Genomic DNA, 26612 nt, shown 5'->3' on the forward strand with positions numbered 1-26612 from the left:
ATCGTCTAAAACTGATCCTAGCCCTAACCACATATATCATATTTATTATTTGAATAATTAAATAATTGTACTTACATTTAACAAGAAAAATTGACGTTGAAAAACATATATTTATTTTTAATTAGAATAATTATTATTTTAATAAAAAGAAAATGACGTTGGAAACTCGACTGGGGCCGCTAGGGGGCAAATTGTGACGTAAAACGTTTATGGATCAATATCCAATATGGCAACAGCACAATGCGTTGCAACAATGGACCTATGAAGAAAGCCAGCTGGATGCTATTGGTTTAGTTCAAACTGGACGATGTACAGGTGGAAAAACTGCTCCGATGAACCAAACCAAGCTCGTTTGTCGTGGAGCATCAATGAAAACATCACACTAATTTGTTGTGGTGAGCAGCATACTTTATTCCTCACCAGCGATGGCACAGTGTTGTCCTGCGGCCAAAACTCCAAAGGACAACTTGGTCGAAATAGTCTCGAAGATCTGACGAAGCCAGGTGAGTTGTTCTTATGCAATATGAGCACTTTCAATATGGGTTCACAGTAAGAAATGGAATTGAGGTTATATCTAAAGGTATATCGATAAAATATTTGTTATTTTGCCTTCTACTCCGCCTGGTTGGCGCTTTTTGTAAGTTTCACTTTCACATTCAAGTGATCAGAGAAACGGAAGTCATGAGAAGCGCATGCGCTAAGATGCGGAGTTCGGAAGGGGGCGGGGCCAATATTACACCACGAATCCTATCGGTCCTGAGACACAACTTATTATTTTTGTAAACTAAACTAAATGCAGAATAATCTGTGTATCATGAATAAATAATAGCCATTGAAATTCCATTCGGTTTTGCTGTTCACTATTTCCCATTCCCATTAGTCCCACTCGCTCAGACTTCCGCCTGGCCCTGACAAGGGCAGAGAAAACCATTTGCATGTGTCTGTTTTGTCCGCCACGGCAGTACGTGTGTCAGGTTGTAGCAGAGCGGTGAGCTTGGCCTGCGGTCGGGACCACTGCCTCTCGCTGTCTGCAACTGGAGACCTGTACTCATGGGGGGCTGGTGGCGATGGACAACTGGGCGTTGGACGCATAACGCCTGTGATCCAAACACCAAGGTCAACACAGACATAGTTCTTTTTAATGGTGTGGTCACTAACTAACTGAACAAAGACATAAACCAATGTAATTTTCTTACAGTCTGCTGCATTTTCGTGTACCAGTAATCCAAGTAGCGTGTGGAAACTCCCATTCCTTGGCTTTGACGAAAGGTAATATTTATTGATATTTGATTTGGATTTCTTTATCCTCTTTCTTAATGCTTAGACTCTAGAAATAGCCTAACCGACAGTCACCATATGTGAACAAAGATAAAGAGCCAGTTATCACAGAACCATGTTTCTTTTGGTGGGCTATTAATTGCCTGAGTAGGTCTACTATGATCAGACCACCCGGCGCCAGAGCAAATCTATACAGGTGGCACGTAGATTTTGTGGGAGGGCCCGCATCGATATTATGACAGACAGGTGTAGCCTACAAAAAACTAAATTGCTACAGTCCACAGCAGTGTAAACCCATCAGCATGGCCAACAACAGTATTGGTCAGGACCCCTGATGTCGGCATGTGAACAGACTTCGTCTCTTTTCACCAGAATTTGAAGGAAATGAGCGACAAAAACTACCAAAACAATTACCATAACACTGTGATTTTCGCTTTACATAGCTTGTACATAGCTTTTTTTTTTTCGGTTGGAACCAACACTGTCTGTGCTCTCGGGAGAGGCCGGGGCATGCGCGTGTGTGCAATGGGAGAGAGAACGCTTTGTGTGGAGAGAAAAAAGGAGGCACAGGAAATCACCAATGCAAATCAATCTCTCTCTCTCTCTCTCTCTCTCTCTCTCTCTCTCTCTCTCTCTCTCTCTCTCTCTCTCTCTGAATGGTTTGACGTTCTGTGGAAGATGAAAAAGGTGTGACCGTGCTCTGGGACACGATTCAATAGATTAACGGTTGTGCGCATGAGCACGAAATCGCATGATAGGTGATATATACAGTATATATATTTATTGTCATTTCAAGGATCCCTGTGAGGCCAGGTCGACTCGCTCATTGAAACGGGAATCCGTGTGTGTGCCACGGAATATCAGTGTCAGTTACTTGCATTGGAGCAAATTCCGTGCCCATAACACGGAAATCTGCGTGTTTCCGTGATGGTCCCACGGATTTTGAGTTAAGCGTCCGTGGTCATTTCACGGATTCCTGTGAGACCAGGTCGATCAGCACCAGGGGTGGGACGAGATGAAGACCAACGAGGCTATGCACACCAACGAGGAACGCCCAACCGATCTGTAATCATTTCGTATCTCGTATGTGTTGATGTGTGGCCGTGTTTCCTCCACGCACACACACCCCAGCCGGAGACGTCTTTTCGTGGGGCTCCAACAGTCACGGCCAGCTGGGGCTAGGGAAGGATGTGTGCGTGCAGCCCTTTCCGGCCCTGGTGCTCTCTCTCACGGGGATACCGGTTACCCTGGTGGCGGCCGGCGGGACCCACAGCCTGTTCATCGCTCTCTCAGGCCTGGTCTACTGCTGTGGGAACAACAAACTGGGTCAACTGGGACTCAACAGAGTGGACGAGAAGGGTAAAAAAACAGTTTCTGCTTCTTCCAATATCTGATTATTTGTCTTTGTTGTTTCTGCTGACCCTGTTGTTCTTGCTGTTGGAATACAATTATTAAATTAAAGGATTATAATTATTTAATCCTGTCAATTAGATAAAATTTCATGCTATGGAAATAGTAATGTCCTCGATATGTCCAACAGGTAGGTTTAGAATTATGCCAGTACCATCCCTCAAACCAATAGAGGTCGCCACTGCAAGCTGTGGCGCAGAACACTCAGTTGTCCTGACAAAGGTAATCACACATGAGCTGCTTTCACACATACACGCAATTCCTGCTGTTAGCCCGCTCTTTTGTGTGACAGACGGACGGACGGACGGACACTCCGGCCCGTCACGGAAGGGGAAGGGGAAGGGGGACAGACCCCATGAGTCCCTGCTGGAGTTTGATTGTTGTGCTGTGTGTTGTGCTCTCGAGGATGGGAAGGTTTTCACCTTTGGTGATGGAAGCCACGGTCAGCTGGGCCATCGTTCTACTGCCGGTGAACTCATCCCCCGACAGGTCCAGGGCATCGACGAACCCATCGCACAGATTGCATGCGGCAGGTACTAATCATATGACCTAATCTTATCTGGTTGTGTGGTGGATTATTGAGAATCAGTTTACATATTTTTGTTTTTCTTGCAAAATCATGAAAAGCTTAAATACTTGGGTGACATTAGTGTCTTCTAAATATTGATAATTTGATTTTTCCAGCCACCACACCTTAATATTGGGCTCATCCGGCCACATTTGGACCTTTGGCAGCAAGGTTAAAGGTCAAAGTGGGAGTGATGGTTCTCTTGTACAAGTCCCATGGACCACTGATGGTGCAGCAGCTGTACCCAATGGTACTGTAATCAAGAATGTTTTATTTATAAAACTGCATTTTATTTATAGATCATTATTTTTTTAATCGAAACGTATTATTTTTTAATAAAAACATTATAATGTGATCAGAGCAATAAAATTGTTAATAGTTATGTTTTTATGTAGCCCAAATGTAAATTTTCCTGTACATTTTTTTAGGAACTCTATTATATCTAGTGTAGTGTTACATAACATGTTTCACCTTGTCCTGCTTCACATGCAGAGTTGAAAATAGCGGCTGGATGGAACACAAACTTTCTCTACTCGGCCACCGAGGTATTGTATGGAAACACATTCAAGCTAATGCTAATGTAATGACACCTCACCTTGTGAATAAGCTACAAAACGGTAGGAGTCAACCTATTTGTGTCTGAGTAAGCTTTTACATGATTTTCCATTATCCTCATTTCATTCATTTCTGTTATTTGTTCTTATTTGTTCTTCTATAGAGTTGGACGAGGGACCGTCACTCGACCATAAGGCGGTTTGATGAAAAAAAACTACAAAAGTGGCAGGCGATGGAAATAGGCGATCAGGAGGCTATAGAGTTCGTTTTTGCATTCTTTAAACTCAAATATGTATGTTTTCTTTAAATATTTTGTATATTACTGCTGTATCATTAGTGCTAACTAGTGTATTGTAATCCATTGCAGGGAAATACTGTCTATGTTTGTTTCAAGTTCGAGCCTTGTTGCTGCTTTCGCAAAACCCAAGTAAGTTCTTTGTCCTGGGTGGTTAAACGGTTCTGGGTTCAGTCCCCACATATCTCACCTGTGCACATCCTGGAAGCAAGCTAAGCTCCCCTTTAGCTTACGACCTGGAACTTGTTGGGATGTGCCTAACCTCTCTCCTTCTCGACAGTCTGTCTCCATCGACTACAGGGGAATTGATTGCTGATGTTGAGGCTGCTGCCAAGACTTTTGATCACATGATGCAGATTCCATGGATCAAACAAAGAGCTAAGACCAAATATATAATTAACAATATATTATATCAATTAACATAGTTTATCCTTGACCCAAATTAAGGATAATTGAATTCCTCCACCCAAAGCTCAAAATATTTATGTTATATTTTGCCCTATTTTAACTGTAACCATGTGACTTTTTTTCATCTAGATCGATTTTGCCAATATTATCGATCCTCTCCTAAAAGCAAAGCCTGTGCTGAAGTCCCCTGATGTACTCCTGGTTCTTCTGACATGTCCTCTTCTCCAAGAGGACCACATAAATGAGACCATCCCCCTGGCTCACATTATCAGTGAGCTTAATGAAAAGATGTCCAGGTTAATAAGTGAGTCACACCTCTGTCTTCGATCTGATTGGTTAATTTGGTCCTATGCATCTCCCTTGGTCTCCTCAAATCTTGTTTATCGCAGTGTTTCACTTTCTTTTGCTTCATATTAGGCTTCTTTTTGATGAGGCATGCAGCTTTGTTTTCCGTGCGTCAGAATACATTCTGGGATGGAAAACGTCTGAAATACCTGTGATAACTTCGGTCTAGGGATGCACCGAATATTCGGCCACCGAACATGTTCGGCTGAAAATGGCCCAAAACATAATGTTCGGTTTCGGCCGAAGGAGTAAAAAGGCCGAACATAATACACCGAACATTTTTTTCCTTTTATAAAAAATAAGAAAATAAAAAATGTACTCATTTATTTAAAGGCATTGTTCTTAAATTCTTGCTATAATGTCTGCTGGAATGATAGAAAACGCTCAGTATTAAATAAATAGTTTGTATCAAATTTGTAATTTTTTTTTTTTATAGAAAAGCAAGACAAAAAAGTTTATAAAGGACATTTAATTGTTTGATTTATGCAATGGTGAAAAATTAAAGCAAAATGAATGAAAAACATTTAAAGCCACATTCGGTATTCGGTTTCGGCCTTCGGCCAACTGTTTCAGTGTATTCGGTTTCGGTTTCGGCCAAGAATTTTCATTTCGGTGCATTCCCTACTTCGGTCCATGGATTACTTCCGCTGCGACGAGTCACCTGGCTTTCAAAACTCGCGGTATTTTCAGGAAAACAACTTCCACCTGCTTTTCTGGGCATTTGGTGGCCAATGGAGTGTTCCTCAATCCTCGGACGCAAGACTTCCGAGTCGAAAGTCGAAGATCTCCCAGCTTTCTTGCGGCATTTCTCGAAGGCACGCCCCCTTTTTGTCTTCATCTTTCGGTAATCTGAGAGTAGACCGAGAGCAGTGATGACGCTCTCAACAAAATGGCTGCGCCCGTGAAGATATATATATTTTTGTCTTTGTACCACGTAGGTCATTTTAATGTTGATTTAAAATGTTCTTACACACTTTTATACACTTGTGTTGTTTGTTTTCGGGCTGGTTTGCTGATGAGGCTAATGTAGCTAACAATAAACAACAACTAGACAATTTCATGACACAATCACAAGATGAACAGGAACGCTATGAATGCTCAGAGACCGGAAGTGACGTCAAACGTGCAACTCGGAAGGCTGGTGTCCGAGGATTCAAAGTAAAAATCAAAATGTGGCCCTGGTTGGTTGGAATTACCACGTGGAATTTTCCACGTGACAAATGACATAAGTCCTTTCAAAGAGATGTGCCCTCTCCCAAACTATGCTTGTTCAAACAACGAGAAGTGCACCTGTGTCCGACTTGACGTTGTGGGAACTTGACGAGTTCCTGACTAGTTCGGGCGGATGTTGTCAAGTCTCGTGCATGCATGCGCGCAAATGCAGACGATCTGAAACCCGCCTATTAGTTTTGACAATAGAGCTCATAAGTCCGCCCCTTCCGGTAGACCCCCATGATTGTAAAATATGAATGGGTTTCAATGGAGAGAAAGAAATTATTTTCTGGTCCCAGTCTTTACATGCCCTCGATTACACATATGTTGATTGTGGATTTAAATAATAATTTTTCATGCCATGAGTTTGACTGTATATTAAAGGCTGTAGAGAAAACACAATGAGAAAGACTACACGTCTTGTATGTGACGACACGCTCTCTGCGACTGGCGCGGGCAAGGCCTACAACCTCCCCATCGGCATAACTGAAACTCTCCACATGCCCCGACTTGTAATGATTTTCACCTCTTTCGATGCTGTTATCCTCTCCTTTGAAAAAAGCAGTCAAGTGGAGCAGAGAGATCGCCATGTCTGTACCAGAGTGGTGGGGACGTATATACTTCGCGTCAAGAGCGGGGAAGAGCTGTAGTTCACAAAGCGGCCTCACACAAAACCTAACATTATCAAACTTCATTGCGATTTTTTTTGTTCTTTGCATGAACAAACAAACAACATATGTGTAATCCAGGGCATGTAAAGACGGGGACCAGAAAATAATTACTTTCTCTCCATTAAAACACATTCATATTTTACGATCTCAGAGGTCCCATTGGCTCTTCCGGAAGGGGCGTACTTAGGAGCTCTATACATATTGCAGTATTTGTAATTACATATTTGGCGTGAATAAACGTGGCCAGTCGTAGTAAACTGTAAAAACAAGTCTGTAAATGTTTCCAATCAACACCTTGTCGACTGGTCATAGAAATACACTTTATTAATTTAAAATCCCCTCCAGAAAGCTTAATCCAAGTTTACTGAGGTAGAATATCTCCGTAACAAAACAGGAAACGTAGCGTAACTTGCCCCCTTTAGTCTTGTTTCCGGCCCAGGCTCTGTGCGGTGTCCCCAGGAAGTCTTGCTATAACATAGTGGGACTGCTGGGTCCGAGATTAGCTCCATATGGTATGATATATTATAAACCAGTTTAGGTAATTACAGGTAGTACAGGTTATTAAAATGTGTTTTTATTGTTGTTTAAGGAGGCTGTTGGTCTTCCCTGCCCCCTGCCATCCTGACCAGACACATTGCGGTGTTCAAATGGTCCCTGTCCTACTTTCTCCGGAATGAGTTTCTGGTGTCTCATGACAATATGGTAAAAATGGTGCTGGAGACCCTCAGGATGCTCTTCAAGGTGAGACACTAACCTTATTTACCGGTAACCTTCTTTCAAACATTTAACAAATCAACACACTTTGACCTTCAATTATAATTAAACAGATTTTGGATATCATTTATACATTTTATTTTATTCATTCTACATTTATTTTTTACAACGGTAAAATTTTCAAATTTTCTGCTAGTATAATATGTTTTCATAAAGTTCTATATTATTGTTATTATTCATCAATGTATTGTTTCCCCAGGCTAATAAAGCGGGGCGGTCCCTGAAGGTTCCACTGAGTACTTTCTACATTGACCAAATAGAACACTTGTACGATCCTGATGTGGATGTGGGCCTTTGGGCTGCATGCTATCAAAAGGAGGTAGAAATGCTTTCAAAAGGAGGTTTTCAAATGCTAAATCATACTTGCAGGTGTAAAGTGGTTCTACGCTAATTACTTCAACTAAACATTTGCGCTGACGTTTTTTGGTTAAAGTATAAAGCACTCTAAAATGCGAAACTGTCAAATGAAATGTGAGATTGTTGTTGTGTATTTGTTGTTATAATTACGAATTGTCCTTCATCTTATATTTCAGGAGGATGAGAACACACCAGCCATATTCTGCCGGTTTCCATTTGTGTTAAATCTCCCTTGCAAGTTGGCAGCCTTTAGCATCTGCACAATTTTTCTCAAGGTATAACTGACACATGCCTACTATGTAGAAAATTCAGGCCATTTTCGCCATATACTGAATGAATGGTATACTATCTCAAGACTATTTTACTCATTCAAATTGATAATTGATTATTTGAAGTAAGGGGGGTCCATTTATTTTAAAAGCATTTTTTTTAATATTTGTTGAAATTGTCTTAACATTGTTGCAGCAATCAATAAATCAAATGTTCTGATAATAAATCTGGTATTACGGTTGCAGGCCTGTAATTAGCCCGTCCAATCAGACCTTTTGCTTAAGCTAGCAAGCTAGTCACGTGTTTGAGGGAGTGGCTTATAGGGAGGACTGAAGGGACAAGTGCCAATTACTCTATTTGCATTTTTGTAAAAAAGAAATTACATTTTGACAAGCCTGCTACTTTTTTTTACAGGATAAACAACGTCTAGAGTTATTTGTTTCCCAGGCAGAAATTGACCGTAGTATCTTGGAGAACCCTGAAGGGTTCCAGTTCAAACTGAGACAAACAAACCTTGTTGAAGATACTTTCCGCCACCTGTCTTCAGCCGACCACTCTCTTTTCGAGAGCCAAATCTATGTAAATATGTCACTGTTAAACTTTTGTTGTGTCTTCCAGTTCTATGTTTTTCCTTTTTTGCACTGAAAATCTGCATCACGTCAACTCACCGTAAGAAAGAAATGTTTTTTCTTCACTTTGAAAACCATCAACGTACAAGAATGATTTCATATTTTATGGGTAAAAATCGCTCTGTATCGAAAATTGAAGCTTGACTTATTTGTTCTGATGAATCAACTTCCGTTGATTGTCATTGAGTTTCCAAACCAAATTTAAATATTGACAGACCGCTTATTTACTGTGTTATTTGTGTTATTATATTATTAACTGTGTTACTATTCAAGGTCCCTATCTCAATGGCTTTGGGGAAGAACTTCCTTGTCCCTTTTAGGCCTTAGGGTTCCAGTGTGTCAAGCAATGTGGGCATGTGAAGTCCAAGACAGAGACTTTTATTGTCATTGCACATGTCACAAGTACAGAGCAACGGCTGACTAATGGTGATTCCTGAATCCTCGGACGCCAGCCTTCCGAGTTGCACTTTTGACGTCATTTCCGGTCTCGGAGCATTTATAGCGTTCCTGTTCGTCTTTGTCATTTTGTCATGAAATTGGCTAGTCGTTGTTTATTGTTAGCTAAATTAGCCTCTTTAGAAAGAAATAAACCTCTTCACAGGCGCAGACATTTTTGTTGAGAGCGTCATCACTGCTCTCGGTCTACTCTCAGAATTCCGAGAGATGAAGACAAAAAAGGGGGGTGCCTCCGCAAAGTGCTCCCGTAAGGCTGCCGTCCGAGGATTCAGGAACACACCATAAGTACAAGTGCACTCAAGCCTGTTTTGTAACCTAGGTGCAGTTCAAAGAAGCACTGGAACTGACAGAGATCAGCAAAGAAGACTTCTTCATCAACGTGTTCGAGGAGCTCATGAACCCCGGTTCAAATATGTTCATTTATAACGAAGGCCAGACGCTAGCTTGGTTCCCGGCCCAGGTGAGGAATACCCTTCAAGCTTAACAGTTTTGTTCGCTTTACACAGTAACAATTATACGATAAAAAATGATACACTTAATTAATTTCTTAGAAAGAAATACTATTATTCTCAATACAGCTTATATATATTCCACACTAACCAACTACCAACCTTTGTTTGTGCGTGTGTGGGACAGGTTGAACCGCCAAAATTGGAGAAGTACTTCCTGTTTGGAGTTCTATGTGGCATTGCCTTGTACAACCACCACATCATCAAACTGCCTTTCCCATTAGTTCTCTTCAAGAAGCTGGTCAACGTGAAACCATCCTATCAAGACATGAAAGAATTTCAGCCAGTAGTAGCAGAGTTAGTCATGGTTTTACATAAATTGATGGCATTTGAATTCCTGTTGTCCATATATGGTTATCTAATCAAACTTATTACATTTTATAAGTATAGTCTTTTTGTATCACTTCTGTAATTCATTTTTTTTTATTAAGTATCAATGGTTCTAGAAATAAACTATAACCAAAGAAATGTCCAAGGCTGGTGCAGGGAGTAGGAGTGACTTCAACTTAATCCACGGTGGCCTTCCTCACAGGGGTTTGCGTTGCATTTTGGAAGACTACACCTCAGAGGACTTTGAGAAGTTGGACCTCAGCTTCAGGGTAGGGTGAATTTCTCCTTCAAAACAGAAGGCCTCATGGGCTTTCCATAGCCCTTTTCTAATTGACAAGCAATTGCATCGGCTGGTTTCTTTGTGTTCGGCAGGTGGACTGGGAGGGCAGAGAAGTGGAACTCGATCCAACAACAGAAGGGAAGCCTGTCTCATTTTCCAACAAGTAAGTTCATGGCCGATTGAGGTGAATCCATTATCATCCAGTTCCGCTCAAAGGCCTCGTCCACGCAGTCTTCCCATGACATGGTAAGCCTCGGCGGGACAAGACTCTTCTTTACCTCTACCACCCAAACAATGTGACTTCTTAAGCCCAAAACACACCGGCGGCGAACGGCATGCGTCAAAATAACCGCCCCCATTATTTCCTACGGACGACCACGAACCGGCGGTTGCTAGACGCGCGCCAGCGCACCACCCCGTCTCCTTCCCGCCACTGTCCGGCCTCGTGTCCTTCACAGCACTGTCCTATTGCATAGCGTAGCCCATGAAAAATCACTTTTTTAATGCTGCTTTGTACTTCCCAGCTTGATACATATGGCACATATGGAGCTTGTTGACGCACTAGACAAATAATTCCGCAAAAACAGGTATAACGTTATGGCAGCCTACCAACCCTGTTGGTTGTTCCGCTGCTTTCAAAACATAATCTGAGCGGCGCTGCAGTGGGACGCTTCCTTTTGGTGCTAGGGGCGGCACTTGACGCGTGTTAAATGCGCGCCACGGTGCCGGTGTATTTTGGGCTCTAGGGTGGTCTTGGCAGCACGTTGAGGGAACTTGAGTTGCCTGCTTAAGTCCACTGTCAGCTGCCAGTCCTGTGCAGTGTTGAGAAGCCCTGATGTTGCTCTCACCCCACTCTGGAGTAGTTTCCCCAAGCCTTGTCATAATGGGGGCTTAGTGATGGTTCCTAGACCAGTCCTTTCTATGGACACTGCTCCCACCAGGACTTGATGGCATATCCGTGACTCTGCCTGTTCTACTGCAGCCTCCACACGTCGCTTCCTACTAGTCTTGACAGCTTCCCCTTCAGACCTTAGGGTGGCTTGACCTTTGGAACTACAGCACCTCCTTTGCACACAAGACCTTTCAAATTCCACCTTGATGGATTTCAGGGGGAACATCAGTTTGCTGGTTTACCATCGGGGGCGATGCTGCTCAAGCACCTCGGTAGAGCAAGCAACTTTCACTGGTAGGGTCCAAAACTGTTGGTCGGGAACTCCTAGAGGGCAGTGACCACAGGGTTAGGGCTAGTTATCCTTGGCAGAATCCTGTCCTGTTAAAGCCACACCTTGATTTTTCCTGGAATGCCTGATACAGCGACCCTGTTGAGGGTCGCTGTATCCCTGAGGCTGCTGGGAAAGATCTTTCTGAGGCTTCTCTGAGATAGTAGGGATTCAGATTTCTGAGGTTGATAACCTCAGAACTTATTCACTTCTCTGCCTTTCTTCCAAACCAAGCACCTTGATTTCAATGGCTTGAACGACATCCTGGCTAATACCAAATCATCTTAACATAATTGGTAAACCAGGATAAAGACTTTGCTGAAAGTGTTTAGTTGTGCAGATAGATTAAATCATATGATTTCAGTGGCCCGGCCACCATAATTCAGGAGCTTTTATGTACAATGAAACATGTATCGCAACATCACTAGTGAGCCATTGCAGATTCTCAAAATACATTTAATATTGTTAGTAGAACAATAGTAATAATTGTGCCCTCACCTGCCACGTAAATAATATTTATACAGTGTTCAGATTGTGCTAACAAACATTTTCTAAAGCGTAACACTTTCTCCATCCACAGGAAAGAGTTTTTCGACGCCTACATCAACTACGCCTTCAACCAATCTGTAGAACCGGTGTTCGAGGAGTTCAAGAGGGGCTTCTTCAAGGTGTGCATCAGAGAAGTGGTGGAGTTCTTCGAACCGAAAGAGTTACGAAGCTTGATGGTGGGCCAGGAGTTCACTGACTGGAATGTGATGAAGCAGGTCTGCACTACTTCGCATAACAAGTCCAACACTATTTTATTGAGAGAGGAGATCATAATATCAGCATATGGATGTTTCCTGACTTTCCTGTCATTTAAATGTTTGAATATTTTAATGTTTTCACGAGAATACATATTCGTTTTTTGCTATATTTTATATACACGAGAAAAATCTATCAAAAAATTATAAAGGAAAAGTTCTATAAAGATAGAATGAAAAGTGGAGTAACACGATGGGGAGAAATTAGAAAAACGAAAACAGAAAAAGAGTGTATGGAAAGAACGAGAATGAGAAAAAGGAGATAGGAACAGTAGGGAAACATTGAGAAATAAAAGAGAAAAATATGGAGGGCAGAAACATTTGGATTAAAGATATGGAAAATGAGAATATTGAGAAGGGAGAAACAAAGATGGAGAATGAGAACACGATAAAAGAAAGTAAAAGAAACTGTAGAAAAAAAGCATGAACTAAGTTCAGAATTCAAGGAAAGGGAGAGATTTTTTTTTTTTAATAGATGGAGGACGAGAAAAAGTTGGAGAAAATGAAAAATAGAGAACATAGGGATTGAGAATGAGGTAAGAGACGAAAGGAGAATAAATAACAGGAATAATATAAAAAATATGGCGAATGAAAAGACAAGGGAATGAGAACATTTTAAAATGTGAGAACGATGGAGAACAAGATAGACAAAAGAACGAAAAAGAAAAAGATGAACGAGAAATCAAGAAGAAATAAGTAGTAAAAAAACGTTTAGAACAAGAAAGAACCAAACGGCTCTCCTGACTGTGCCGCCGAGACTACGGTTTTGATCGGGTCAGAAGTTATAATTTACAATTCACGTGACATTTTTCTTTTTCCTTAACACAGTCAGCATTGTATCTGGATTCACTGCCTTGCGCTATGACTTAATGGCAATGTTGAATAATCGTTAATTCGTAATACTCTGTAACTCCCCCAGAACACGGTGTATGCTGGAGGGTACACTGAAACACATCCCAATATCTTAACCTTCTGGGAGGTATTTGAAGAACTGACCGAGGACAAAAAGAAAGATTTTCTCTGTAAGTATTAAACATTATGCTACATAACTTAGCAGTAATAGTATGTTTATGATGTATGTACCTTTGTAACATCATCTCCACCGGTCTTGCCATCAGTGTTCCTCACAGGTCTGGATCGTGTACCCATTATCGGTATAACAGAAGTAAAGATGAGGGTGGCGATCCTTCCCAATTCCACAGAACTCCATTTCCCAGAAGCCATCCCCTGCCAATCCATGTTACTGCTACCCAACTACAGGAGATATCCCACCAAGAGGAGGCTAAGAAGCATGCTGTCGGCTGCCATTCGCTACACTAAAGGATCCTGGAAGGACAAACTTAATAAGTTTGGTCACACCATATATCCGTAGATTGGGTTTATTTATTTAGCATTAAAGACGTTCAGTGATTGATTATGTAAACACACAATGGACCCTATCTTGCATCCGGCGCAATTTACTTTCTACACTGACGCATGTGTCGTTGCAGTTTGCAACTAGCGCAGAGCGTTCTTTTCCCTCCACCGCCACGCGCCTGTCAATTAGGGAATGATCTTGCGCCCCAAGGGGCGGCTCGGCGAAAGGAGGAGGCGTGGTCTGGCGCAAACGTTGCGGGTGCGCGTGTGTGTTTGTGTAAAATAATTAATGAAAGCGGCCGTGCGTCCATCTGTTTAAACACACTCAAACTAAACACGTAACGCATAATACAGTCCATGGCAATGTATATTAACGAGGGGACACATGCATATTAGGAACACAAGTCGATAACGATAATACATACAATACTGGTAAGAAACAAATTTTGTTAATGTATTGCGTATATCATTAAATAGAACCACAGTTACCGCATCATATGAGTGTTACGTTTTCTTTGCCGAAATTTATTTGAGGACTCAGTGTGTCTGAAGTTGTGGAAGAAAACGCTATTCCGTGTGTGAATTAGGCCATATTATTTGGCCATAAACTGAGCCATTTGAAGTTTGAAATTAATGTGCATCTTTCTCATCGGAGACTGCAAACGTTCTTTCAAAATAACAACTCGTCAGACTCAAATGCGCTCATGGCTCTTAAAGGGGATAGGAGAAGGGACTCTCATTGGTTTATTGCACGTTACGTCCAAACCACCGACTCGGATCTGACGCCACGCCCACACTTCAAGCGTTTTATTATTTTGCTCGGTCGTTGGAGGAAAACATGGACGCCACCCGGAAAGCTGTTGTCGCGGTAGCATTGGCAGAGGACCAAGCGCTCCAAAATAAGTAGGCTATAGGCAGAGATACGGACGCAGTAAGGTATTGCAGTAATACGAGTGATTGAAATTGCCATTTAAACCACCAAAGTGGTCCGAGCACAATGAAAACAGTTCATACTTCAAGTCACACTGGGCGCAGCCATCTTGAATTCTGTCTCGGAATTTTGCTCAGTCACCACTGAGTTCAACCGAGATGGCGAGTTCACCGTCCGAGGAAAAGGGGCGTGTTTGTGCTTGTCGCTAGGCAACGTAGATAGATTTGCGCCAGGCGCAAGAGTCATTTATGCGCCGGTAAAATAGCAACATCGCCATAGAACCGCCCACAAAGCTGCTTGCGCTTGGCGCTCCTCACTTGCGTTTCAGACCGTTAAAATAGGGTCCTCTGTGTCTTTTCCGTTATCAGATCAGTACGTTTTGAGTTTCGGTACAAGTAAGGGTTGCATTATAACCCTTGCATAAACAAAAAACATGCCTTCATGGCTTGTAGTTAGCTTTATTCATTTATTTTACCTACAGGGCCTATTTTACCTACTGCCTTTTTAATAATTTACAACCAAGTATCACACCAAAATGTAATATAGCTACATTGGTCTTTAAAATGGGTTTTGATAACATTTATAGCAAGAAATGTGAGTTTGATTGTCGTAACCAAACCAAATAAACAAAATGTAATTTAGCTACATGGGTCCACCGCGGAAACTGTTTTTGGCCTATTATTTTCTATAGGTCTGCTTCCACCACGTCACTTCACTATATGTGAAAACCAAAAAAGATGGCTGACATTTACTTTATTCTCATTAGAAAATGCAATATTTTAATATGACTATTACTTGAAATGATCACTGTCTGAGGGCTAGTTACGTTACTCCGAGAGATGCATTATTGGTGAAATCCATATGTGGGGTACGCTGGTAGCTTGAACAGCTTGGACAGATTTGGTAGTGACTCAACTGATAACCTGTATACGAAAGCAAAAAACCAAGCTCATTGATTTAACAGGGCAGGATTATTCACACAACTCATTAATTGATCATTTAGGAGATTCTTTTTGTTTCCGCACAGCCCTGGGATGACTGGAGCAGTAAGGAACAGACACGGGCTAAGAGTGATATCAACTCGAGCACCACGTTATTCTGCATATCACAAGCATAGTGTATTTCACTTGTAATCTTCATATTCAATGTTCTTCCAATAACCTCAAAACACATTCACCGTAATTTACCGTAACAACAATGCTCATTCTAATAACTTGGGTATTTTCAGTCATTTCGGATAATGATTTAAACGGCTAACATTTCTCTAATTTCAATGAAACATTGACAAAAAACTGAAAACGAGAATGTTTATTGAAATGTTTGGATTCACATTGAGAGGCTCATTTGGCATTTTCTTTAACAAAGGATATAGTGCTCATTACGATCAAATATACTTTCATAGCAACCAAAAAACTGCCATGAAATTCAGATTAAAATGATTCTCAAAATAATAGTTGATATCCCTGCACATGCCCTTTTTCTGTGAAGTTCAATATTAGACATTTTCAAGCAGCATAGCATTATTCTAACCAAATGCATTTGTAAAATATAACTCATGACCTAGTCGCTATGGCACTGGATTAAGAGAATGTGACCTTACAAAGGAACCTTGTAGAAAACGGTATTGTTGCTCTTGTGTTTCAATTGTTATTTGGCAATAGTATTGTAAGTAACAGGTGCAAAAGGGAACAGTTTGAACCCTCATGTCAGTAGAAAGTAATGGCAACAGGTCACCAACTGCATACCAGGCAAATTCAAGTTATGGAAATCGAAACTATTGCTTTTCCAGTTAAAGTAGGAAGAAAAAGGCTTTTGACAATTCATTGGCCCCTCTTAACAACAAAATTTGAAGCATTTGTTAAGGCAAGTATTAGAAAACATACTTTCACCATGCAAAAGGTGCATGCAATATTAAGGCCTATTAGTTCAATCGATAATAAAGGCAGATGCTGATCAAAGGCATAGATCCGTGTATAGCATTATAAAAAAATACAAAATAAATATGAGTGTGGCGTTGAAATGATGGATACTAACTAATACATTGGAAAAGAGTAAGCTGTACTGTATTGTTTTTTTCTTAAAAATATCCCCATCCCTACATAACGTGTCAATTGTGGTCCTACCAGCCCACATTAGTCTTAGGGTCTTAAGGCCTTTCACATACACTGGACCCAAAGCAGGCATTATATGGCATTCTCAAATCAACAATATCAAAACAAATTCCTTCTTGCCTCAATTCTGTACTGTTTTTTATTCGTATTAACTTATTTTCTCGAACCTAGATAAAGAACTTCTTTACACTAAAAGGGTTGTTAACAACCCCTGAGGACAGCTTTTGTAAACGTGGATGAAATTAAATGGAATGGACGATGGCAACAAACTCAGGTCTCCTTTCCTGACAATAACCCAACAAAGTGTTTTACTGAGGAAGGCCTTATCCTAAATATCTTAATAACAACCCTCCCTTGTTAAACAAAAAAAATAAACAACACTGCAATGTATCATTTCCAGTCAGCTCATGTGAAATACTTTTATGCACCAAGTGATTTTTTCTTCTTTGGCACTCGAGAGAAACGCAACTATCCTCTGTCGCCACCTTCTGGTCGTGTCCGGAGTTACCACTGGCTGTTGTCCGGGTAGCTGGGCACTGCAGCGGGGTACTGGGGCAGGCTGGGGCCCTGGGCCGTCTGAGCCACCGTGTTGAAGCCTACTTCTCTCACCGTCGCGTTCTTCCACATCCCGGTGGACCACTCCTCCTTGGCTCGCCCCAGACTGCCGCCGCCGCCGCGGTACATTCTGTGGACCTGACGGGGAGGGGGGGGGGGGGGGTAGGACACACAACAGGGGTCACATCCTGCTTAGGTGTGTGTGTGTGTGTGTGTGTGTACGCTGCCATGTGTCAGGGGACTCACCTTGATCAGAACCAGAGCCATTAAAACGGTGTCCAGGGTGAGAAGCAGGGTGGTGATAAGCATCACTATGGCTGAGCCCACGTTGGTGCTGAAGAACAGCACTGTGGACAGCCACCCGCTTTGGGTGAACACCGCAGGGTAGTGGGGTTAGTGTACAGTATGGCATTAGAGCAAGCTGAATTAAATACAAACGCACCGCCATGGTCTCACTACTGGGAAATGAAGCTGTTATGCGGATGTATGACCAGCAGCCGCAGTGCATTCTGGGATGACGTTGGGTGTGCATGGGTGAGTAATTGAGTCTTATTATGATTTTAGGCTGGTATCAAACATTAGTTAAACACTTTCACATTGACCTCGATGGTTGAAGAGGCCGCAAAATTCAACTTATTTATTTATATTATTGGATGTGCTTGCCCTGATTAAGGTTCTGATGTGAGGAGAGGAACGCGCTATGCGGGAAAAATCTGGCCGTGACGACACATCATTATCGTCCGGTCATGAACTGAGCGTCCATGCAGTGTCACAGCAGGTTTCATCCTAGTCTTCAGGCTAAACCCCGTGACTGCTCCAACCTCGGCGTGAACCGAGCGAGCGGCAGGACGCCTCACTCACCAGGTTCCCCAACCGGAGATGCCAATGGTCTGGATCACAGCCAGCACGCACTGGAGGAAGAAGATGAAGAAGAAGGCCATGAAGTTAAAGGAACTGTCCGCCCTGCAAAGAGAAGGGACAAAAGAAGAAGAGGTAAATAAAGGTTTGGATTGTTATGACTTTGACAACTGAACATGAAGCCTTGTTTATACGACAGACCAAGAGAAGGTTAACTGGAGTCCTGAGGAGGTTTACCTGAAGGCTTTGTAGAGTGGTCTGAACCAGCAGGTGTAGCCACAGGGGCTGAAGAGGAGCAGCCAGAGCAGAGAGAAGCCGAAGTTGGTGATGGAGCCGCCGCCGGCCCACCAGGCGATGCACGAGATCACGTTCATACACAGCGTGCCCGAGTACACTAAGAGGGGACAGCAGGGGGGAAACGGGTCAGTCACAGTGGCCGGAGTAGACTGTGGGACAGTAGGGAGGGAACGGGTCAGTCACAGTGGCCGGAGTAGACTGTGGGACAGTAGGGAGGGAACGGGTCAGTCACAGTGGCCGGAGTAGACTGTGGGACAGTAGGCAGGGAACGGGTCAGTCACAGTGGCCGGAGTAGACTAAGGGACAGTAGGGAGGGAACGGTGTCAGTCACAGTGGCCGGAGTAGACTGTGGGACAGTAGGGAGGGAACGGGTCACTCACAGCGCGCCAGAATACACTAGGAGGGGGCAACAGGGAGGAAACCGGTCAGTGGTGGGTTCAACCACAACACGCCAGAGTACGCTATGGGACAGCGGGGGGGGCAGCCCGGGTAGCATGTGTCTCAGGAGGCAGAGCGAGTTGGCTGGTAACCGGAAGGTCGCTGGTTCGATCCCCAGATCCTCCTAGCTTGTTGTCGAGGTGTCCCTGAGCGAGACGCCTCACCCTGACTGCTCCCGACGAGCTGGTTGTCGCCTTGCCTGGCTGACGCTGCCGTCAGTGTGTTAATGTGTGCATGCATGGGTGAATGTAAGGCAGTAATGTAATCCAGTTACCATTTATCATTTACAGCACAGAAGAAACAGGTCAGGTACGTTCCTGCACACCCACAACATGCTTTACCAACATGTACGGTTATTGGAGGAAGGAAGACTTCTCCCTGTGTTGGCCCATTTTGACGACACGTGAGACTCGGGCCTCAATATGACCCATGTCCGCTTTTTAGAAAGAAAGATCCAGCTGGTGGTATTTAATGGGGAAGTAGCGCTTTACATCTTAAAGCAGAATGGGCACTTTCCTTTAGGAGCTGCCTGTATTGTTGGACGATTTTTCAATGAGTATACACCTGCAGCAATATCTCATTAATAGTTAATCTAGGAGCTGCAACAATCACAAGGGTCAAAATTTATATTTAGAAATATCATGTTCAGGGGTTAATAAACAACTTGTGTTGCTTTACAACAGTGACCAAATATGTCTTCTAACAAGACAAACAAAAGACGTGAAGCTGTGTGAGCACTTACTCATCCAAAGTATGTACACTTTGCGCACCAACTGTTGATGTGGTACAGGAATCTCATCTTCAATGTTCTGGTAAAAGCAGGGCTTTATTCTGAGTATTGCTGGCAGCGGTGGGAAGTTATTGACACGTGCTAAAAGGGATAAAAAAATATAACATTTAGTACACAATACACATTGTGGATTGGATTTCGATATGGTAGTATGGTGGACATTACAAAAACAACGGTTCAAAAGTTAAAAAACAAAATACAAAAAAACAAACCTGTCATTTTGAAATCCTAATTGTTCCTGAAAATCAAGTAAAAAGAGACTGTTAGTTATCAACTTACAAACTATTGGGTTAACTTATTGTGCAACGTGTTTCTTGTTAGTCACGTTGGGTGGGTCAGATCCTGGGATAAATAGCTTAATGTAAATGTCTGACCAAAGTCCAGAAGACCGGTATTTTCCGCCGTCATGTACATTTCTACGGGCGCCTATGAGCAGAACTACGGTAACACCTTGTAGTATGTAGTATATAATGGCAGCGCCCTACACAGTAAGTTCCCCAGTGTTAAATATGCAGTGTCAAAGTGCATGAACTCTTTCTGAGTTAATTTAACAACAGCTGGAGTAGAATGCCCCCTAGTGTTGTCAATTTCGGTAGTTAAAAGACGGGGTGTAAAAAGACGCTCCATTTGTTCCGACCTCTCGCTCGTATGCGGACTCCTCCGGCGGCCGAGCAGTGGGAGGAGTCCCAATACGACTGCGGGTCGGAACAAATGGACCGGAGAAATGACATGGACCCGAAGTGAACTGACGGCTGTCCCGCATACGGCAACAATCCCTTTCTCTCATATGTCGCGTTTCAACCTGACTTTTCAAGACTTCAGAGACTCAAAGCCAAAGTTCCTTTCCCCCCAATTCCTTCTCCACCAGGATCAGATTAGCACAAATAGAGGTTATATTTTACATGGGTTGAAGACATTGTAGAAGCCATGATGCTATTTAATTTAAGCATTACGATTTAACTTTGAATTCAAGTCGATATATTTTCCTACATTGCTAAATTGTTTTGCATTGGGTTTTAAATAGGTGGAGTCCATCCTTTTCACAAAACCTGGAGGGGAACGTATACTACAAGAATACAATCGAACCAAGTCCTTGGTGGACGATACCAGGAGAAAAATATTCAACATACTGGCAGCTGACTTGACTGAGAAGAATGGGTGATTTGATGATTGTTTTTAGTCAGACCTTATGTGCTTTATCTAGCTTTCTGGGTTAAAGTTGAATCTATGGAAAATGAGTCACTTTTTACAGAACATCACCTCCCAGAAAATCACCAGTTAAAAGAAATGTACGCCAGAGGAATTGTGAAATTATTCCCCTGCCTCAGTGACCCATTCGCTAAGAATGTGAGTTGCGTACAGTAATAGTTTTGGCAATGGAAAATAGTGTTAAAGTTTTAATCCTAACAGTTTTTATTAATTGTCATTTTGCTATCCTTTCCTCTTCCAAGGAGCATTACTATGATAGGGCCTAAAATAAAAAGATTTGACAGCAGGAGAAAGAAATCTACTGGGACATATGACTAGGTGATTATAACCGAACATATTTTCCCAGTCTAGAAACGCTTAAGACCATTTTTGATAACCTATAACTGACCAACATATTCAAGCCCAGGCACATTCCCAAAGAAGGTGTTCATACAGAGATAAGAGATGCCAACTATTTGAAAGAAAATCCATCGTTTTCTAAAGAGAATGACGCATTGCAGATTCAACTGTTTTATGATGACTTTGAAACAGCGAATCCCTTGGGCTCTAAAATGGGTATCTATAAAGTAGGGGCTATATATTTTACTTTCAGAAATATGCCCCCAATCTTTTATTTCGGCTTTGATTAATATTATTAATATTATTTTTTATTAATATTATTATGTGCTCTTCTCCACACACAGGGCATAAAACGTTACGGTTTTAATATGATACTGGAACCACTGGTGAATGATATAAAAGTACTTGAGACAGAGGGACTTAACATTTCCATGGCTAAAAGTGTTATTCATGGTACCATTGTCCAGGTCACTAGGGATAATTTGTGTTTGCATGGTCTGTTTGGCTTTGTTGAATACTTTAGTGCTCGCTGTTGCTGTCGTTTCTGTCTCCTTGAGAAAGCTTGTTTTCAAACTGTCTTCTGTGAAGATAATCCTGAAGTTGTATTAAGAACCATTGAGATGCACGCCCAGCACTGTCAAACTTCACAAACTAACCCTGCGCTACCTCAGACACATGGTGTGAAACGCACTTGTCTGTTGAATACACTACAGTATTTTAACACATCAATGAACTTTCCTGTAGATATAATGCCTGATATTTTAGAAGGTGCTGCTCAGTTTGAGGTCAACCTGGTTTTACAGTACATTCAGGGTAACTTCCTGAATGCCGAACAACAGGAAGGTAGAATACATGCTTTTGACTATGGTTACAACAACCAACAGCGAAATCGGCACCCTAGAGTAAAAATGCTTGATGGAAGTAATGATTTGGGACTGAATGCTATACAATCCTGGTGCATATTGTGCAACATGCCGTGGCTATTTGGTGATTTATTTCAGACCGGTGATGTTTATTGGTGTCTGCTTCTTTTGCTTCTACAGATTGTTAACAATGTTTTTTCACCCGTCCTCTCAGAAGGCATGACCATACACCTCAAACACTTAATCATTGAACATCATCAACTCTTCAAGCAGTTGTTTCCTCAACTCAATCTCCTACCAAAGCATCATTTCATGATTCATTACCCTCGCATTATAAGGACCATTGGCCCAATACTGCACATGTGGTGCATGCGTTATGAAGCCAAACATAATTTCTTTAAGAAACAATTAAAAAACTTTAAAAACATTACACAAACATTAGCTACTAGCCTTCTATCGAGAATCCTTTAACAAGGAAAGACTAACTTTAGGCCCGGGAAAAATGCTTACACTAAGTGAGCTCAAAAACGGCCCAGACATTGCGTCCAAATTTGGAGCTGAATTGTCAACCAGTATTTTTTCTGCCTAATGACTTAAATACCATGGTACAGAGTACCGCTGTGACTTCATAATCTGTACTGAGGTAGCCTTTGAGATGCCTGCGTTTTGTTAGTCTACTGCTGTGAAGGATGAATATGTAATACTCTGTGGAAAACTGATTGAAACCATTTGTTTTGACCATCATTAGCATGCCTTTAAGGTCAGACTGCATCCAAACAATGTTCGAAAAGTGTTGCACATCGATGAGCTATGTTACTTTAACCATTTCAAATGAGTTATGGAGCGACTGATTCCTCAAAGTACATTCTTCTATATTGCCATTTTATCTAGCTCTCAATGATTTGAAATGTCTTTGTTTCCGCCATGAGATTTAAGCATGTCAGCCTGACAGTTTGAACTAAAAATAATATTCATTTTTGTAAATTTTAAATTAGAACATTCAGAGGTTTTAATGACACGCCGCAGTGTTAATGTGTCATTATTTTACTCTACTCACTGTTTTTTTCACTGCACGAGAGTAACTTAACACAGTAGTGTGTGACATCAACCAGAGTTATTTTACTGCCAAATGTTAACTTCAAATAGCTCAATGCAGTGTTAATCAGCGTTCAAATTAACACCATCAGAGTTGATTTGTTATCACAGAAGAGTTATTTATTAACACTGCTGGGAATAATATTAACACTAGAGAGTTGTTTAACCTTTAGTGTTAAGTTTAAATAACACTATACAGTGTATATGAGTGTTAATCTTTAACTCTATTTGGAGTTAATTTAACTCTCAACACTTTGAAAATAGTTAATTTAATTCTGAGCGGGACCAAATGCACTCGGAAATGGTGTTCAATTTAACTATTTTAGTGTTACTTTAACACTTCAAAATGTTCTGTGTATATACTGTCAAAAACCAGAATCAAGTAATACATTACTGGAATATATTTAAAAAAAATTGACAGGGGCTATTGTTATCTTTGAGCGAGTATGGTTGGACAATTAGAAGAAAATAATATTTAATAGTTTCATGTTAATGGGGGTCCACACACCCTTCTCTCACAGTAAATACATTTTAAGGTAAAATAATAAGTGCAATGATCCTACGATGGCCAGACATTGTCTCGTAGTATCTAGTCCTGGATCACCCTATGATCACATATGGCGTATCACAGAAAACTGGACACACTCATTACCCTGACGTTAATCCTAATTAAATATTTGTCTTCAGAGGTTCATGTTTGTATAGGGAAACATCAACAAAGAGGACCTCTCAGAGCTGAACTGGTTTGGAATGATCATGGTTGCGGTATGTAAGGTGAGAGACATCATGTGGAATAATAACATATTATTAATTGAACTTCAGATCTCGTCATATTTACTGTGAGGGTAAAATGGACTGGTTTATGCTTACAGGGTATGTATGAGATCATTGAACGTGTGATTAAATATTCAACAGTTGAATTTGTAAATGGTCATTTGAAAAGGGCTTCATGCAAATCCCAAATTACATTTAAATGATCGGCGGTTTACCGTACTGACGGCTGCAGACGTGCAGCGGGATATCAGCGGCGGCTGAGAGATAACTAGTTTAACAGATCCCCGGTGGTCCCCCGTGCGGTCGTAAAGTTTCTGACTGTATCCTACTTCTCTCGGGTACAAATGCTCTCCTACAGAATACTCCGTTTTATGTTACCGATACTTTACATCGATATGTTGGAGAATATGTTTATTCAGATTGGATTTTGATGTCTGAATGAATGCATGGATACTAATGCCAAGGCTACAAGACACGTCAGATCGTCATCTGGATTGACAACTTCAAGCGAAATCGAAAATATAGCGCAATGCAAGCTTCCTATAGTAATACATATGTGTTCGTATTAGTCGTTTGGGAGGAGAGCTGATAGCTCAATAAAGCCGAGGAGCCACCAAAGGAATGAGCATCTGATAACAGATTTTTTACTCTTCTACCTACGCTATGTATTTAACTGACATGGAGAAGATCAACGCGGAATTGCCATAGTAGCAGCGGGTGTAGCTGATGTTACTCAATAAAACAAAAAACGTTTATCTTGATGAACAAATATAAAAGAAGAATTGCCATCCTACCTTTTTAGGGTCACTACCAAAAGTAATTTAGGGCCGTCAGGGTGTGCAACTGAGTGAAAGTCTCGTGGAAAACAGCTAGCTGCACTGCATGGTGGGAATTGTGGTCATGAGGATTTCTCTTTCAGGACAGATGCCAAATGTTTCTCGAAGTACCGGACTACACATCCCAATTTTCGGTTAGTTCTAACGGAAACATATGACCATAAGGGCAGTATCCATTGATGTAGATCAGTACATTATACAGTGTTTGTAATAACTCCGTTTAAAAGAACGGCGTTAGGTAACGCCCTTATTTTTTCAGTAACGGCTTAATCTAACAAATTACTGATTCCGTCGTTACAACGCCGTTATCGTTACTGTACGTTAAATGCGCTGCGTTACAATGAATTTATTGAATAAACTGCGTAATGCAACGCACCCCTGGCTCCAAACACAAACTGTTTGTGAGGAGCCCGGATGGGTTAACAACGAGATAAGCGATTATGGTTGGCTAATAAGGCAGAGTCATGTTTCATGGTAGCCATCGGAGCCAGTGTCCTTACACACAAGCCAGGACACGCGCGCCACATACACCCACACGCTCTCACACACACACACGCACACGCACACGCGCACACGAACACCACACACCAAACAGATTCGATGAAGCAGCAGAAATGGCGAGTCCCGGGCAATCTGATGAAAAGTTGGCATTTTCTGTAGTATTCGGCAGATGTTCCACAGCATTTGCAACTAAGCAAATTAAAATTCAGTTGGAAGTATATCAGGGCCTTGAATGGGCAGTTCAACCATTTAACACATGGTTGAACTGGCCAAGTGGATGCGGAGCCAGGTGACAGCTGCCGTGTTGTGATTTCAATCACACTGACGTTGAATCAGATCCTTGTTTTTTCCAAACAAACCGTGTAAGTTGGGTAATGCTATTGCATATTGTTTGGCTAAATGATGACTGATTAATAGATATCAATATATCAAGTTAAGCTAGCTAACAATTGTTAACTGCTACCTATGTTAAATCGCTTACTAGGTGCAGAGGTGATAGTAACTAGTTACATTTACTCTGTTACATTTACTTGAGTAACTTTTTGGATAAAGTGTACTCTTAAGACTTTTTTTTACTGCAAAATACATTTTTACTTATATTATTCTAAAGCAGGGGTGTCAAACACAAATTTGTGTTCAGGGGCCACATACAGCCCATCTGATCTCAAGTGAGCCGGAGCAGTAAAATAATCACAAGGATCTAATTAGCCCAACACATTTATTCACAGATGGAATTGAAATAAAATCCATTTCACATTTATTGTCAACTGCTTTATTTGTATAGAGCTGAGGGAATACATTTTTACATCTGAACACTTGAACTAACTCACCACACTAAACAAACTCAAGTGGGAGCTATGAAGAAAGCTATCATACTGCCTTGAAAATGTAAATGTACACATATAAATAAAATAAACAAATAAAAGTTATAGCAGTGCATGAGCAATGAGATTAGGCTATATCAGATCCAACTGTTTTGTAGGATACTGAAGCTGAGAATGATATACTGCACGATATTCATTGTCTTTTAACATGAAACCTGAGTAAACTTATTTTCAAAGAACTGTATTCATCAGAGTGCAAACATTTCTGAAAGAGCATCACAAGAATTATGCCCAGGCCTACTTGCTGATTAACTTTGTTTTTTCTCACTGCAGTCTATTTGCTGCTGCTTGCTCCAGAAAAGTGGCATTTTTTAGCCTTTACGAGTGCATCAATATCAGGTGTCAAATCCTGAGTAGCAGCACATTTCCCAATGTCATTCAAGTGTGTGTTTGTTAACCTTGAGC

The 26612-nt window shown here is 41.5% G+C and overlaps 2 protein-coding genes across 4 annotated transcripts; one reads left to right on the plus strand and one right to left on the minus strand.

The window, feature by feature from the left end:
- The first annotated feature begins 215 nt into the window (after positions 1 to 215).
- On the plus strand, positions 216 to 17452 carry LOC130393910 (probable E3 ubiquitin-protein ligase HERC6). Of its 3 annotated transcripts, none has more exons than XM_056604672.1 (23): positions 216 to 503; positions 963 to 1116; positions 1199 to 1269; positions 2410 to 2637; positions 2819 to 2910; positions 3094 to 3221; positions 3373 to 3506; positions 3749 to 3801; positions 3975 to 4072; positions 4179 to 4238; positions 4387 to 4483; positions 4644 to 4818; positions 7332 to 7483; positions 7716 to 7835; positions 8050 to 8148; positions 8558 to 8722; positions 9548 to 9688; positions 9865 to 10034; positions 10270 to 10336; positions 10440 to 10510; positions 12148 to 12235; positions 13290 to 13392; positions 13489 to 17452. In XM_056604672.1, the coding sequence occupies exons 1-23, from the start codon at positions 308 to 310 to the stop codon at positions 13740 to 13742; spliced, it is 2916 nt and encodes a 971-aa protein (XP_056460647.1). In that variant the 5' UTR covers positions 216 to 307; the 3' UTR covers positions 13743 to 17452. The 3 variants fall into 3 exon arrangements, with proteins under 3 accessions (XP_056460647.1, XP_056460646.1, XP_056460648.1); XM_056604671.1 differs by having other exon boundaries at positions 217 to 503; positions 12148 to 12331; positions 13489 to 17451; XM_056604673.1 differs by lacking the exons at positions 4644 to 4818; positions 7332 to 7483 and having other exon boundaries at positions 217 to 503; positions 12148 to 12331; positions 13489 to 17451.
- scamp4 (secretory carrier membrane protein 4) lies at positions 15901 to 24954 on the minus strand. Its single transcript, XM_056604745.1, has 7 exons — positions 24781 to 24954; positions 19919 to 19944; positions 19659 to 19787; positions 18419 to 18575; positions 18185 to 18286; positions 17570 to 17687; positions 15901 to 17461 (listed from the first exon to the last, which is right to left on the minus strand). The coding sequence occupies exons 2-7, from the start codon at positions 19923 to 19925 to the stop codon at positions 17273 to 17275; spliced, it is 702 nt and encodes a 233-aa protein (XP_056460720.1). The 5' UTR covers positions 19926 to 19944; positions 24781 to 24954; the 3' UTR covers positions 15901 to 17272.
- Positions 24955 to 26612: the final 1658 nt, after the last annotated feature.

Source organism: Gadus chalcogrammus, chromosome 12 (assembly GCF_026213295.1).
Source record: "Gadus chalcogrammus isolate NIFS_2021 chromosome 12, NIFS_Gcha_1.0, whole genome shotgun sequence".
NCBI lineage: Eukaryota > Metazoa > Chordata > Actinopteri > Gadiformes > Gadidae > Gadus > Gadus chalcogrammus.